The 15,665-nt window shown below is 35.4% G+C and overlaps 1 protein-coding gene across 1 annotated transcript; it reads right to left on the bottom strand.

The window, feature by feature from the left end:
• Window positions 1–14,716: 14,716 nt before the first annotated feature.
• On the bottom strand, window positions 14,717–15,359 carry LOC147883429 (uncharacterized). The gene is made up of 2 exons (XM_087399349.1): window positions 14,938–15,359; window positions 14,717–14,843 (listed from the first exon to the last, which is right to left on the bottom strand). The coding sequence occupies exons 1-2, from the start codon at window positions 15,357–15,359 to the stop codon at window positions 14,717–14,719; spliced, it is 549 nt and encodes a 182-aa protein (XP_087255475.1).
• Between the last annotated feature and the right edge of the window lie 306 nt (window positions 15,360–15,665).

Below are 15,665 nucleotides of genomic sequence, written 5' to 3'. Positions count from 1 at the left end.
AAGTAAAACTTGATTATACATATAGATGGGAATCAGGTCACCATTGTAAGTATGTATTTAGTAATTAAGTTGAAAATATTCCCTTAGAAAAATAGCTCAATCAACATAGTACCCATATTATATATCCAAAATTTACAAGATCTCATTCATACCATTAGATTGTTTTCATCACTTGTCATAAGTACTAACCTCAATTGGCATTATGTATTTGGGCCAAAATAGTTTCTAGTATAGGATATAATGGATCAATACATTTATGTAATATCTAGTGATCATAGTCTAATATAGGATAAAATGGAGCATAGAGTAATGTTGTCATTCAAAAATGATAATATACCTTCTTTGACCATATACAAGTATCATGCATTCATTAAAAAAGTTAGTCATAAACTGCAATATTATGTGCCCATAATGCATGTACATTAAATCTTCACATGTTAGAATGTGAGAAAGGGAATAACTACATGATGATCGACCATGATTTATTGTGGGTGAGTGGCAATAAAAGGGCCACATATGGCATAGCTACCCCATGGGTCATAGGCCATAATACATTTAATATTATGCATTTAATATTAGAGAAGAGGGTGGGTGTGGTTTTAGAGCACGTTCCTACTCAATGCCAATGCAACAGAAATGCCATTTTTTGCTACTACTGGAGACATTCCCACTCAATGCCCCAAAATTTTAAGGTGCCAAAACATCAAGCAATCTCATATTCTGTATCCAGAGACATCATGAAGGGTAGAGCCTCTTTTTGGTAGTCTCACTAGTCATATGTATTGAAAAAAACATATTCAATTATTATATTCTTCCTTGCTATATGAATGCTCTTAATACATCCAAATTGTAGAACTACTTCAATACTACTTCTTAGTTATATTGTATAATAACCTCCATATGTATGCTCGTGAGACAACAAAAAAGAGACCTGGCAACCCAAAAATAATAGCGCATTGATGCGCTGCCATTTTTGGGCTACCAGGCCTCTTTTTTAATGTCTCCTGAACATAAGAACAAGCACTTGTGTTCCTTACCTTTCTTTCCAATGGGGGTCTTGATTTTGGGGGTGTATGCCAAAAATTGATAAACAACATTATTTGATGCATATAGTTTTATTAAATAGATAAAATAGGCATGAAAACATCTAAATTGGCTCTTGCCATTTGATTTGATGTATGAGATGACTCCATTTGGATTTGTAATTCCAAAGATACGGGGTCTTACTTTTAGGGCTTGAATGCCTGAAATAGGCAGTGCGTTAATGCACTGCCTATTTCATACATTTAGGCCTCAAAAGTAGGACCCCATGTAGGACCAAATGAGGTTCTACTTTTGAGGCCTAAATGCCTGAAATAGGCAGCACATTAACAAGCTACCTATTTCAAAAATTCAAGCCCTAAAAGTAGGACCCCGTATCTTTGGACTTACAAATCCCAATGGGATCATGTCCTATATCAAATCGAATGGCAAGAGCCAATTTAGATGGTTTTCATGCCTATTTTCTCCATCAATCAAAACTGTATGCATGAATATATACATCAAGATATGCATCAATATATACATATGTATGTATGTATGTATGTATGTGTATATATATATATAATAGATACATACATACATATATGTGTGTGTGTGACACACACACACACACACACACACACATATACATACATATATATATATACACACACATATAGATATATATGTATGTATATACATACATATATACATACTTACATACATACAACAAAATTAGGACCCCATTGGTTGCTTATTTCATGCATTTTGTTGTCTCATGAGCATAAGAACAAGCACTTGTTATCCTTACCTTTCTTTGCAATGGGGATCTTGATTTTGGGGGGGTATGCCAAAAATTGATAAACAACATTATTTGATGAATATAGTTTTAGTTGATGGAGAAAATGGACATGAAAACCATCTAAATTGGATCTTGCCATTCGATTTGATATATGACATGATCCCATTCGATATGCAAGTCCAAAGATACGGGGTGCTACTTTTAGGGTCTGAATGCCTAAAATAGGCAGCGTGTTAACACGCTGCCTATTTCATGCATTTAGGCCTCAAAAGTAAGACCCCATTGGCAACACAATGGGGTCCTACTTTTGAGGCCTAAATGCATGAAATAACGCGCTGCCTATTTCAAGCATTCAGGCCCTAAAAGTAGGACCCTCTATCTTTGGACTTACAAATCCAAATGGGGTCATGTCATATATCAAATCAAACAGCAAGAGCCAATTTAGATGATTTTCATGTCCATTTTCTCCATATATCAAAATTGTATGCATCAATATATACATATATGCATCAACATATACATACATGCATATATATATATATATATATATGTATGTATGTATGTATGTATATATGTATGTATGTATGTATGTATGTATGTATGTATATACATACATACATACATATAAACATCAAAAGTAAGACCCATTGGTTTCCCATGTTATGCATTTTGTTGTCTCATGAGCATAAGAACAAGCACTTGTGTTCTTTACCCTTCTTTTCAATGGGGGTCTTGATTTTGGGGGGGTATGCCAAAAATTGATCAACAACATTATTTGATGAATATAGTTTTAGTTGATGGAGAAAATGGACAAGAAAACCATCTAAATTGGATCTTGCCGTTCGATATGATATATGACATGACCCCATTTGGATATGCAAGTCCCAAAGATACGGGGTACTACTTTTAGGGCCTGAATGCCTAAAATAGGCAGCGCGTTAATGCACTGTCTATTTCATGCATTTAGGCCTCAAAACTAGGACCCCATTATGCTGCCAATGGGGTCCTAGTTTTGAGGCCTAAATGCATGAAATAGACAGCGTGTTAATGCGCTGCCTATTTTAGGCATTCAGGCCCTAAAAGTAGGACCCCATATCTTTGGACTTACAAATCCAAATGGGATCATGTCATATATCAAATCGAACGACAAGAGCCAATTTAGATGGTTTTCATGTCCATTTTCTCCATATATCAAAATTGTATGCATCAATATATACATATATGCATCAACATGTACATATATATATATATATATATACATACATACATACATACATACACACACACACACACACACACACACACACACACACACACACACACACACACACACACACACATATATACACATATAGATATATATATATGTATATACATACATATATACATACTTACATACATACATCAAAATTAGGACCCCATTGGTTGCCTATTTCATGCATTTTGTTGTCTCATGAGCATAAGAACAAGCACTTTTGTTCCTTACCTTTCTTTGCAATGGGGGTCTTGATTTTTGGGGGGGGTATGCCAAAAATTGATAAACAACATTATTTGATGAATATAGTTTTAGTTGATGGAGAAAATGGACCTGAAAACCATCTAAATTGGATCTTGCCATTCGATTTGATATATGACATGACCCCATTCGGATATGCAAGTCCAAAGATACGGGGTGCTTTTTTTAGGGTCTGAATGCCTAAAATAGGGAGCACGTTAACGCGCTCCCTATTTCATGCATTTAGGCCTCAAAAGTAGGACCCCATTGGCAACACAATTTGTTATATGACATGACCCCAATTGGATTTGTAAGTCCAAAGATACGGGGTCCTACTTTTAGGGCCTGAACGCCTGAAATAGGCAGCGCGTTAATACGGGGTCCTACTTTTAGGGCCTGAATGCCTGAAATAGGCAGCGCGTTAACGCGCTGCCTATTTCAGGCATTCAGGCCCTAAAAGTAGGACCCCGTATCTTTGGACTTACAAATCCAATTGGGGTCATGTCATATAACAAATCAAACGGCAAGAGACAATTTAGATGATTTTCATGTCCATTTTCTCCATATATCAAAATTGTATGCATCAATATATACATATATGCATCAACATATACATACATACATACATACATACATACATACATACATACATACATATATATATATATAATATATATATATATATGTATGTATGTATGTATGTACATGCATATATATACATACATACATACATACAAACATCAAAAGTAAGACCCCATTGGTTTCCCATGTCATGCATTTTGTTGTCTCATGAGCATAAGAACAAGCATTTGTGTTCTTTACCTTTCTTTGCAATGGGGGTCTTGATTTTGGGAGGGTATGCCGAAAATTGATCAACAACATTATTTGATGAATATAGTTTTAGTTGATGGAGAAAATGGACATGAAAACCATCTAAATTGGATCTTGCCGTTCGATTTGATATATGACACGACCCCATTTGGATATGCAAGTCCAAAGATACGGGGTACTACTTTTAGGGCCTGAATGCTTAAAATAGGCAGTGCATTAACGCGCTACCTATTTCATGCATTTAGGCCTCAAAAGTAGAACCCCATTGGCAACACCTATTTCATGCATTTAGGCCTCAAAAGTAGGACCCCATTGGGTTGCCAATGGGGTCCTACTTTTGAGGCCTAAATGCATGAAATAGGTAGCGCGTTAACGCGCTGCCTATTTTAGGCATTCAGGCCCTAAAAGTAGTACCCCGTATCTTTGGACTTACAAATCCAAATGGGATCATGTCATATATCAAATCGAATGACAAGAGCCAATTTAGATGGTTTTCATGTCCATTTTCTCCATATATCAAAATTGTATGCATCAATATATACATATATGCATCAACATATACATATACATATACATACATACATACATACATACATACATATATACATACATACATATATATATATACATACATACATACATACATACATACATACATACATACATATATATATATATATATATGTATATATATATATATATATACACATATATATATATGTATGTATGTATGTATGTACATACATATATACATACATACATACATACAAACATAAAAAGTAAGACCCCATTGGTTGCCTATGTCATGCATTTTGTTGTCTCATGAGCATAAGAATAGGCACTTGTGTTCCTTACCTTTCTTTGCAATGGGGGTCTTGATTTTGGTGGGGTATGCCAAAAATTGATCAACAACATTATTTAATGCATATAGTTTTAGTAGTTTTAGTACACATACATACATACATATGTGTGTGTGTGTGTAAATACATACATGGATGCATACATGCATGCATACATACATACATACATACATATTGATGCATATAGTTTTACTAGATGGGGAAAATAGGCCCCACTCCGATTTTTGTGAAGAGACACAACTAGACAAATAGAGCAAGTCCAAGGGGTCGCTAGGGACACCCCTCAGCAAATGGAGATGCTCGGTATGCAATTTTAGCATTAATTTTGGGATGTAAGCTGCATAGTCATGTCCAAAAAAAGTTATCAATTCTTGCATTAAATGTAGGGTGGTGAATATATCCTATTCCGTCATGGGGCCGGAGAAGACGGAGGCAAAAAATTGAACCTCCAAAAAGACTTCTTTTATCGATCTATGGGGACGGGCTCTTACTAGTGTTGAGAGTGGACAAGACAGCTACCATTGGTGTGATATGGGAATCTCCCAGTCTGCAATTCTAACACCAATTTTGGGATGTAAACTGCATAGTCAGGTCCAAAAAAAGTTGTGTCAATTCTTGCATTAAATGTAGGGTGATAAATATATCCTATTTCATCATGGGGCTTGCAGAAGACGGAGGGAAAAAATTGAACCTCCAAAAAGACTTCTTTTACCAGTCTACGGGGCCCAGCTCTTACTAGCATTGAGAGTGGACAAGACAGCTACCGCTAGTGTTATATGGGAGTCTCCAAGTCTCAAGTTTTGGGGTACATGAAATTAGATCATGCTAACGGTAACTCTAAGAGGTTCCAAAGGCAGGCAACATTCTTCATCATAGCTAACTCAAATGCAAGGCAGTGAAAATGCTAGGAGAGTTGCTAGGTAGCATTGATTTTGGGAAGGGATATGATGATACTTTGTTATGTTATGTAGGATATTAATTTCCATTAAATTTGGGACATGTTAGATATAACTTCATAAAATCCTAAGTCATGAAATTAATACATTACAAGTTCAAGCATAAATAATAGTCGTGAAGATAATGCATTAAATATTCAAGCCTAAAGAAGAATTAGTCAAGACCTAATGCACCGTACGAGAGACTTTGGCCTTACCCTCATTCCATAGACTTGCCAACGTAAGGCCAAAATTTTCATTCTTAAGAATATGTGGAAAGACCTTACGTTTGGCCCACTTTTGGTGAAAAAATTTCATTCTAAAGAATAGGTGGAGTGACATTGTGTTTGATAAATACAAATCAATGCTCAAGTTTGGACATAAATAAAGGTATCCTTTTGAAGATATTGGAACACATGAGAGAAATAATATTGAAGATACATGAATTTTTAGACATACTCTTAAAGACAAATGAACATATAATGGATGAAATCCTATTGATGATACATGAATTTTCAATAGAACTATCGTTCAAAAGATTTGATGGATTGAATGTAGCATTAATACATTATCCCTTTTATATTAAGGGTGTTTGAGTTTGAGGCTTGAAACATAAGAATGAATCTGTGTTGAAGCCTTGTGGTTTGTTAAGGATATGTGAAACTTATAGTAAAAGTACTTACAATGGAAGGGATTATATCAAGATCCTATTAAGGACATGTGAACATATAGTAGAATAATTCTACATAAAATTAGTGGATCAAACTTAATGGCTCAAAAGCAAAAAAGGATGACGGTGCAACCTAGGGGCTACTGGGGGGCTACTCTACGGCACTATGGCAGCAATCTTTGTACTTACTATCAAAGGTAGTCTAACTTTTTTGTCAAGGAAAGAGACACGAACCACTCCACATGACCTAGATCTGTATGACCTAGGTCGCACTGACTTGTTTCTTTCATGGATAAAAAGTGACCCTTAGGTGATGCTATAGCACTCCCTTTTTTGGTCCATTATTATGGCACAATTGGGGCCTTTTGACCTAATACTAGTTACCCATCAAATATTTGTTGTAGATGTTAGGGGTAATTACCAAACTACTAGTGGTAGTTTTGTCACCACCATTAGTAATTTTATTAGAGTGTTCCTTAATGGTAGTTCTCCTACTACTACATACAATATTACCAATAGTAGTCCTAATCCCAATGATAGTACACATAATATTATTATGACCGTCCAACTTTAATCATCATTATATCTATGAATGCATATATATAGGTCTACCTATATCTATACCTATTTATTCCTCATCCAATACGTTTGCATTTATTTTTGGTGCTTTGCTTACTTTGAAACTAAAGATGATGTGATTTCATTATTGTTTACATTCTTATCAAACATGAGGAGCTGGAATGCATAAGAGTTGGGAGGCACATTATAATTTCTGTGCAGATTTGAGCCATTGAATAGCCTATTGATTCTGATTGTTTTCTTTCTTATTAAATCCTTAATTTGGTTATTTCACACCGAAAATCGCCATATCAATTCATACTTTTTTGTTCTAGTAATGTCCTATTGTAGCATAGTCTAGGGTTGATCATACAAGATAAATGGGTGCTCACATTTAATATATTTTTGAGAGTCAAAGGATAGTGGCTGTAAACTACAAAATCATCACTTTGAATAAATTTGGCAAGATTCTTCTGATAGAAGGAATAATTTCTATTGCACTAATAATGAAAGAAAATTATCAAAAGGCTGGTACAAGGCTCAAAATCACACTGGTGCTACTAGGCTGAATACTCATAGGCTAGTAGTAGTACTAGTGTATTTACTAAGTAGTGTGCGTGCCTCTCCTCATTAAAATTCATAGTCTTCAAAAATATATAATACATAAGTCAAAATATTCTAATTAGTTTTATCATCCTAATGTTGAAACTGACTTAAAGTCATAGTCTTCAAAAAGGTATAATACATAAGTCAAAATATTCCAATTATTTTTATTGTCCTCATGTTGAAACTGACTTTCTCTTCCTTCATCTCCTATGAGCTTCAAACCTTTAATCCATTAATCTCTCAAATAGTAAGAATGGTCTTGTATTAAGAGGCGATGATATCTAAAGTGATCTACAAATACTAAGAATGGTCTTATATTAAGAGGTGATGATATCTCAAGTGTTATACAAATCGTAACAATGGTTTTGTATTAAAAGGTGATGATATCTCAAGTGTTCTACAAATAGTAAGAATGGTTCAAGTGTTCTACAAAAGTATTAGGTACCTCTTAGTGGCTGAAGGGAAGGAGTGATGATATCTCAAGTGTTCTACAAATAGTAAGAATGGTCTTGTATTAACAGGTGATGATATCTCAAGTGTTCTACAAATAGTAATAATGGTTTTATATTAGGAGGTGATGATATCTCAAGTGTTCTATAAAACTATTAGATACCTCTTAGTGGTTGAAGGGAAGGGGTTGGAAGTATGGGCAAAATCTCTAGGAACTACAGGATGGTTGCAAGAACAATTTTGAATGTCATAAATGACACGGGTTTTTCAACATACGGGTGAACTATTTTTAAACATTCACTTCTTTCATGGTTGATAACACTTTTAATAAGAAGAACCATTTAGTTATGGCAAGAGTGTCAAAGAAGATCGGGGTCATGTTCATCTACCCAATTGATCTAGCTACAAGGATATCTCCAATAGTTATTATTCCAAAGAAAAACAAGAAGCTCTGAGTCTTTGTGGATTACACAATCCTTAGTGCAACAATAGTAACCAATCTTTTTCCCTTGCATTTTATGAATTCAAAAGGCAAGGGAAAGGAATCGGTTATGAATTCAATATTGGATGTAGTTTTTAGGCATGAAATGCAATCCTTTCTTAAGAGAATCAAAGGGTATAATCAAGTCAAGATGACCTTTGGGGATTGGGAAAAAACTACATTTATCATAAAATGGGAAGTATTCACTTTCAATGTTATGATGTTTGGTTTGAAGAACGCTCCGGTTGCATGCCAACCGATGATCCAAGGCGTTTTTCCTAAATACTTGAATTTGTTTATGAGGAACTTCTTGGATGATTTCAATCTATTTCGTCAGCAATGCTTGAATTTGCTTAATCTAGTATTATTCTTAACAAAATGCAATGAAGCTTGACTAAGTTTTAATCCATGCAAATGTGCCTATGTTGTGGAAAGCAAAATGATGTTTTAGCACATGATCTCAAAAGAAGGCATTTCCATGGATCCAACTAAAGTGGCACCCATCTGTAAGGTGAAATCTTCAATCAATAGCAAATAGTTAGTCCAATCCCTAGGTCAAGCATGGTGGCATAGCTAGATGCTTGGCCACTATGGTGGCTTTGCTCAATGAACATATCAATAAGGTGCCACCGATTTGGTCTATGTAGTGTGATGTATTATTCAGGTGCTTGAAGCTAATGTTGGAAATGGCCCCAATTGTTTAGCTCAAGTTAATTGTGCACATGGGGCAAAATTCAATATCCTTGAATAGATGAAATATTTAGATGAACATGACCATCATTACCAAATTCATGGATGCATGGCCCCATAAACCCTTTACTTCATTTTAAGGATCACCAATCCAAATGAGAGGGTACTGATCAAGCTGGCTATTGGAAAAAGGCCATCTTGGGTATCATTACAAAGCCATATTTCATGTGGTTATTAGAATACTATGTGCTATGCATCCTTAGAATTTGGGGTATCCTTGACAATCCTCTCTTTCTCTCCTTCTTGTTTCCAAAAAATGTTATGTTAGACATCATGGTGTAGTTTGATGTCTTTCCCCCCTTCTCTCCCAACAAGAAAGCTTTCCTCATAGGGGTTATATACATTACATAGAAGAAAACCCTAATGCATCCTTCATCGTATTAGATTGTAATACAGAGTTGATTAGCTAAAAGCTATTGCCACCCCTGGATGGTATAGGGATACAAAATATTGACTCAGCCAAGTTTACCCCCTTGTTTGGAGAGATAGTTAGAGGTGAAGTGTGCACTCATGGTTGATCAACTAAAGCAAGATGGGACTGAAAAGCTGCAAACTATAGAAAATGTCATTGACTGGTTAGCTAGTACCCAACTTGACACTTTTAATGCAAAAATGAGGTTCATATTGGTGATTTGAACAAGAATAATGATTGGTACTACAATCCCATAAAAGATGCATGTAACTTTCACTTAGTTATGGATTTTGCAAGAAATAACTAGCATAGGTTCTATTCAAATCCCTTTCATAGTTTTTTCCATTTTGCATTGATGAGGACTGGGACCAATGCAACAACTTGTGCCATACTAGTTCTCAGCAACTCAAGAAATGTATACCAATGGTGGCTGTGATTAGGCCTACAAATCTGGCTACTACACGATAGAGATCTTTGATGTGTTCCATGAATCACCGCGCTTGCTAATTTTGTAGTTGTGGGAGATACCTTTGTGGTTTGCTCGTGGTTTGCCCACCCAAAGATAATGTAGAAAATGCAAAATACTCATCGAAGTTTTGGAGTATATGCTAAAACACTATTTACATGGACAATTTTTGGCTGGCTCTTATTGGTCTTATTAGTCAAACCCATAGCACCAATGTAGTGCCCTATAAATCAATATGTTTTCTGAAAATGGATAGCTTGTAATTCAAAACCAGTTTGTGGTCTATGTGCTCTTGTATGATAAGACATCCCTGGGGGACATTTGGGAAAGAAATGAATTTTTATTTGAAAAGTTCTTGCAAACTGTTGCATCCAAACAATGACATTTGCTTATATGCAATTGATGTCCATAGCTTCCTTGTATTGTTGTGAGTGCAAGTAATATTAGTGATCATGTATTTACCAGTATTTATCCCTTCACCTACAAAGAATAACCATCGATAGGGTGACTATCATGAAGAGTATTCCTTGGTCAGTCAAAGAAATGCTAGTGTTTTATTTGCAAGCACACACACCTACTTTTCTATTAAAAAGTAGTTTTCACCATTATTTCACTCCCACAAAACTATGCAACTTTACACAAGGCTCAAAAATATAGAGCTAAGTCACCAGAATAGAGATAAAGGCTATGCTCTCTCTGGAGATAAATGTTTTCAATATGTTTGTCAATATGGCCCTTAAGGGGTCCCTTTAGGGGCAAAGGCCACATTAGACAACATACTCACATTGCTCCCTCAAGGGCCATATTGAAAAACTGTGACAAGTCTTTATCTATCACAAGACTTCAACTTCCATATTATATTAATTAGCACTATGTTAACATGTAATACTGATATGTAGTTGTGGCGATTTGCTTTCTAGTTACTAAGATCTTCAACTGTCACAAATGTTGCTAACCTTCATAAAACTACTCACTAGCACATTGTTAGCATATGGATCTCTAGCATATTGTTAAAGAAATTAACATAAAAGATTCATTTAAGTCTGTTAGCACTGTTAACTACCCATGTAGCACTGCGAACTACCATACATCAAACATTGTCACACCTGCTAACTCGCACATCCAAGACTATCATGCACTAGAATTTACGTCTGATAACACTATAAACTAACACACATCAAACATTGTCATACATTGTTAACTAGAATACTTCTAACACTTCCATACACTGTTAACTTCTAACAATGTCATACAGATCACTAGCATATTGTTAAAAAGTAAATTAACATAAAAGATCCACTGCTAACTAGCACCTTGCTAACTAGCACCTTGCTAACTAGATAACTCGCAAACAAGGCATCAAAAGCAGTTTCAACACTAGCAAGATTCATATAAAATACCTAAGGGCATGCTATTATAGATTCCTTTGTAACTTTCTAGGGTGATTGTGTACATTTGCCTCATGGGTATCTTGATGCAATGTACAAGATTTCAAAGTATGTACTTCTTGTTATCTACTTTAAAAGAGTAGGAATCATTCACAACATAGGAACCTTTATTGGTCACATTATTCCATTCATCAATGTACCCCTTTTCTACTGCTTTATTGCAAAGCTTTATTGCAAAATGCACCTAATAAGATAAATATTTGCATCCTGAGTATTGGTTGTTGCATCAAAATTTATTGCAAAAGTGTCAACAACACATAAAGTGCTACTTATAACATCATAGTGGCCTTCATACGTAACAATGTCATATCCATTCACCTCATTTGCATCGACCTCAGCATCATTAGGTAGCAAGATTCATATAAAATCCTTAAGGGCATGCTATTATATATTCCTTTGTAACTTTCTGGGGTGATTGCGTACATTTGCCTCATGGATATCTTGATGCAATGTACAACATTTGAAAGTATCTACTTCTTGTTATCTACTTTAAAGGAGTAGGAATCCACTAGCTTATAGTACACCCATTCACAACATAGGAGCCTTTATTGGTCACATTCTTCCATTCATCAATGTACCCCTTTTCTACTGCTTTACTGCAGTGCTTTACTGTAGTGCACTTGATAAGATAAAAATCTACATCCTGAGTATTGGTTGTTGCATCCAAATTTACTGCAAAAGTGTCAACAACACATAAAGTGCTACTTATAACATCATAGTGGCCTTCATACGTAATAGTGTCATATCCATTGACCTCATTTGCATTGACCTCAGCATCATTAGGTAGCAAGATTCATATAAAATTCCTAAGGGCATGCTATTATAGATTCCTTTGTAACTTTCTGGGGTGATTGTGTACATTTGCCTCATGGGTATCTTGATGCAATGTACAAGATTTCAAAGTATGTACTTCTTGTTATCTACTTTAAAAAAGTAGGAATCCAATTGCCTATAGTACACCCATTCACAACATAGGAACCTTTATTGGTCACATTATTCCATTCATCAATGTACCCCTTTTCTATTGCTTTACTGCAATGCACCTGATAATATAAATATCTGCATCTTGAGTATTGGTTGTTGCATCAAAATTTACTGCAAAAGTGTCAACAACACACAAAGTGCTACTTATAACATCATAGTGGCCTTCATACGTAATAGTGTCATATCCATTCACCTCATTTGCATCGACCTCAGCATCATTAGGTAGCAAGATTCATATAAAATCCTTAAGGGCATGCTATTATAGATTCCTTTGTAACTTTCTGGGGTGATTGTGTACATTTGCCTCATGGATATCTTTATGCAATGTACAACATTTGAAAGTATGTACTTCTTGTTATCTACTTTAAAGGAGTAGGAATCCAATTGCTTGTAGTACACCCATTCACAACATAGGGACCTTTATTGGTCACATTCTTCCATTCATTAATGTACCCCTTTTCTAGTGCTTTACTGCAGTGCTTTACTGCAGTGCACTTGATAAGATAAAAATATGCATCCTAAGTATTGGTTGTTGCATCAAAATTTACTGCAAAAGTGTCAACAACACACAAAGTGCTACTTATAACATCATAGTGGCTTTTATACATAATAGTGTCATATCCATTGACCTCATTTGCATTGACCTCAGCATCATTAGGTAGCAAGATTCATATAAAATCCCTAAGGGCATGCTATTATAGATTCCTTTGTAACTTTCTGGGGTGATTGTGTACATTTGCCTCATGGGTATCTTGATGCAATGTACAAGATTTGAAAGTATGTACTTCTTGTTATCTACTTTAAAGGAGTAGGAATCCAATCGCCTGTAGTACACCCTTTCACAACATAGGAACCTTTATTGGTCACCTTATTCCATGCATCAATGCACCCCTTTTCTACTGCTTTACTACAATGCACTTGATAAGATAAAAATCTGCATCCTGAGTATTGGTTGTTGCATCAGGATTTATTGCAAAAGTGTGAACAACACACAAAGTGCTACTTATAACATCATAGTGGCCTTCATACATAATAGTGTCATATCCATTCACCTCATTTGCATCGACCTCAACATCATTACGTAGTGGAACCATAGTGTGATAAGCCTAAGGCTACACATGGGCCTTGTTAATGCATCGGGGGTACGTCTTTTCTCTGAGCATCTTGGTCTGACCACATTTTTCGGAAGCGACACTTCCTAGAAGTCCCTAGGTGCACACACTAGGCCTACATGCTAGGAGCAAGGCAAGGTTTAGAGGGGGGCCTATATTGTGATTTTGTAGATAATTTTATCATAACACCATACACCATTTAGTCATAAAACTACCCCAAGAAGATACTATATACATTTCTACCCCACAAAGATGCCGCTAACATCACACACCCTTTAGTCATAAAACTACCCCATAAAGATGCTATATACATTTAATTACATTTCTTTCCAATAGTATTTATGGCTTATAAGATCCCTTTATTCACAAAACTACTTTTCATGTCTACTTCATTTCAACACCCATCCATCATTCATACTAGATAGTGATTTATTGATGAAATGATTGCAAGTCACATGGTGAAGAATTTAGGGTGCAAATTTGCATGCATATATGCCGAAACATTTATTAGTTGCATCAAGGAGATACTTTAAGATTCAATTCACCATGATGATCATTTGTACAGAACTCATAGTTTTGACATACAAACCTTAACTAAGATATGACATGATTGTACTCTAGCAAATAGAAAAAGTTTTATGAAATCAACATGCTCAAAATTGCATATGTGATATTGAGATTAATATTCATGGGTACTCACATGATGTACTAATAGTTCTTCAATATGATTACTACATTAGGTGCAAGGCACCACAAAAGTCATGCATGTTCAATACTAGGGCATCACAAGTAAAATGAATTGCTTGAAGGTAAAAACTCATGTCAAATCACTAGACTCAATCTTCTTTACTGATGTCATCAACATAGATATTGCGATGATGCCTTATCTCTTTGATGGGGGCATTGAATGCAATGTCATTACACATCATCTCAGCCATAGAACCTACATAAGAAGGCAAAAAGCTAAAATAGATCAATCAATATCAATGCCTCATTGATAATAATATTCTCCAACAAATAGGTTTAAAAAGATAAAAGACAAGAGTAATATACTTACTAGTCATCTGGAAGATTAACAACCATTTCCACATCTTCGGAATCATTTAGAGTCCCATAGTTACTTAACACATTTCCCTTTCCTTTCTGTCCATCCAAAAATGTTTGCAATATAGAATTGCAAATGTCAGGATCATTCTCAATAAATAAGCATGCTCTCCTAGAATCCATGCATGCTTTTTGCATAGAACCAGTCCTAGCACCTAAGTCCACCACATGTCCAGAAATTGGACACAACAACTCCAAGAAGTACAACATCATGCATGGAGCCTTCTCCAATGCACTTCTCCATGGAATACTCTCTCCATGTTTTATAGTCTGCTCATTTGTTGGTAAATAATGATGAAACAAACTACTTCCAAAAGCAATACCCAATTTGGTACCAACCACAGAAGCATTTCCACGATTACAAACACAAGACATACCAGGCCGATGAAGAAGGCATAAAACCACAACATCCACCTAAAGACAAGAAAAGAATTAAACTTATGCTTAGTACAAGCCATTTCATTATATAAGAGCATAAATTCTTTCAACAGGTTATTGTAAGACAATTGTCTCACCTTATGATCAATACCACCAACTTTGATTGTACAATATGCATCCAAGCATTGCATGTGCATTCGACATGCAAACTCGAATCTACTGATCCTAGCATAATGCTGAACCAAATGAAGAACATGAGGAGCACACAACTAGGATCCAGCTAGAATCTAAAACAATTGTGGC

Source organism: Dipteris shenzhenensis, chromosome 28 (genome assembly GCF_047967505.1).
Source record: "Dipteris shenzhenensis isolate YYH24624 ecotype China chromosome 28, Dip_SZ_1.0, whole genome shotgun sequence".
NCBI lineage: Eukaryota > Viridiplantae > Streptophyta > Polypodiopsida > Gleicheniales > Dipteridaceae > Dipteris > Dipteris shenzhenensis.
This window is presented reverse-complemented; position numbering and strand designations above follow the sequence as displayed.

Excerpts from the sequence above, each read along its gene's own strand:
- LOC147883429 (XM_087399349.1), bottom strand. The coding sequence starts at position 15,359 with ATGTCTTGTGTTTGTAATCGTGGAAATGCTTCTGTGGTTGGTACCAAA. Across the intron at positions 14,844-14,937 it reads GTTAATCTTCCAGATGACTA|CTTTTTGCCTTCTTATGTAG; the intron begins GTAAGTATATTA and ends GATCTATTTTAG.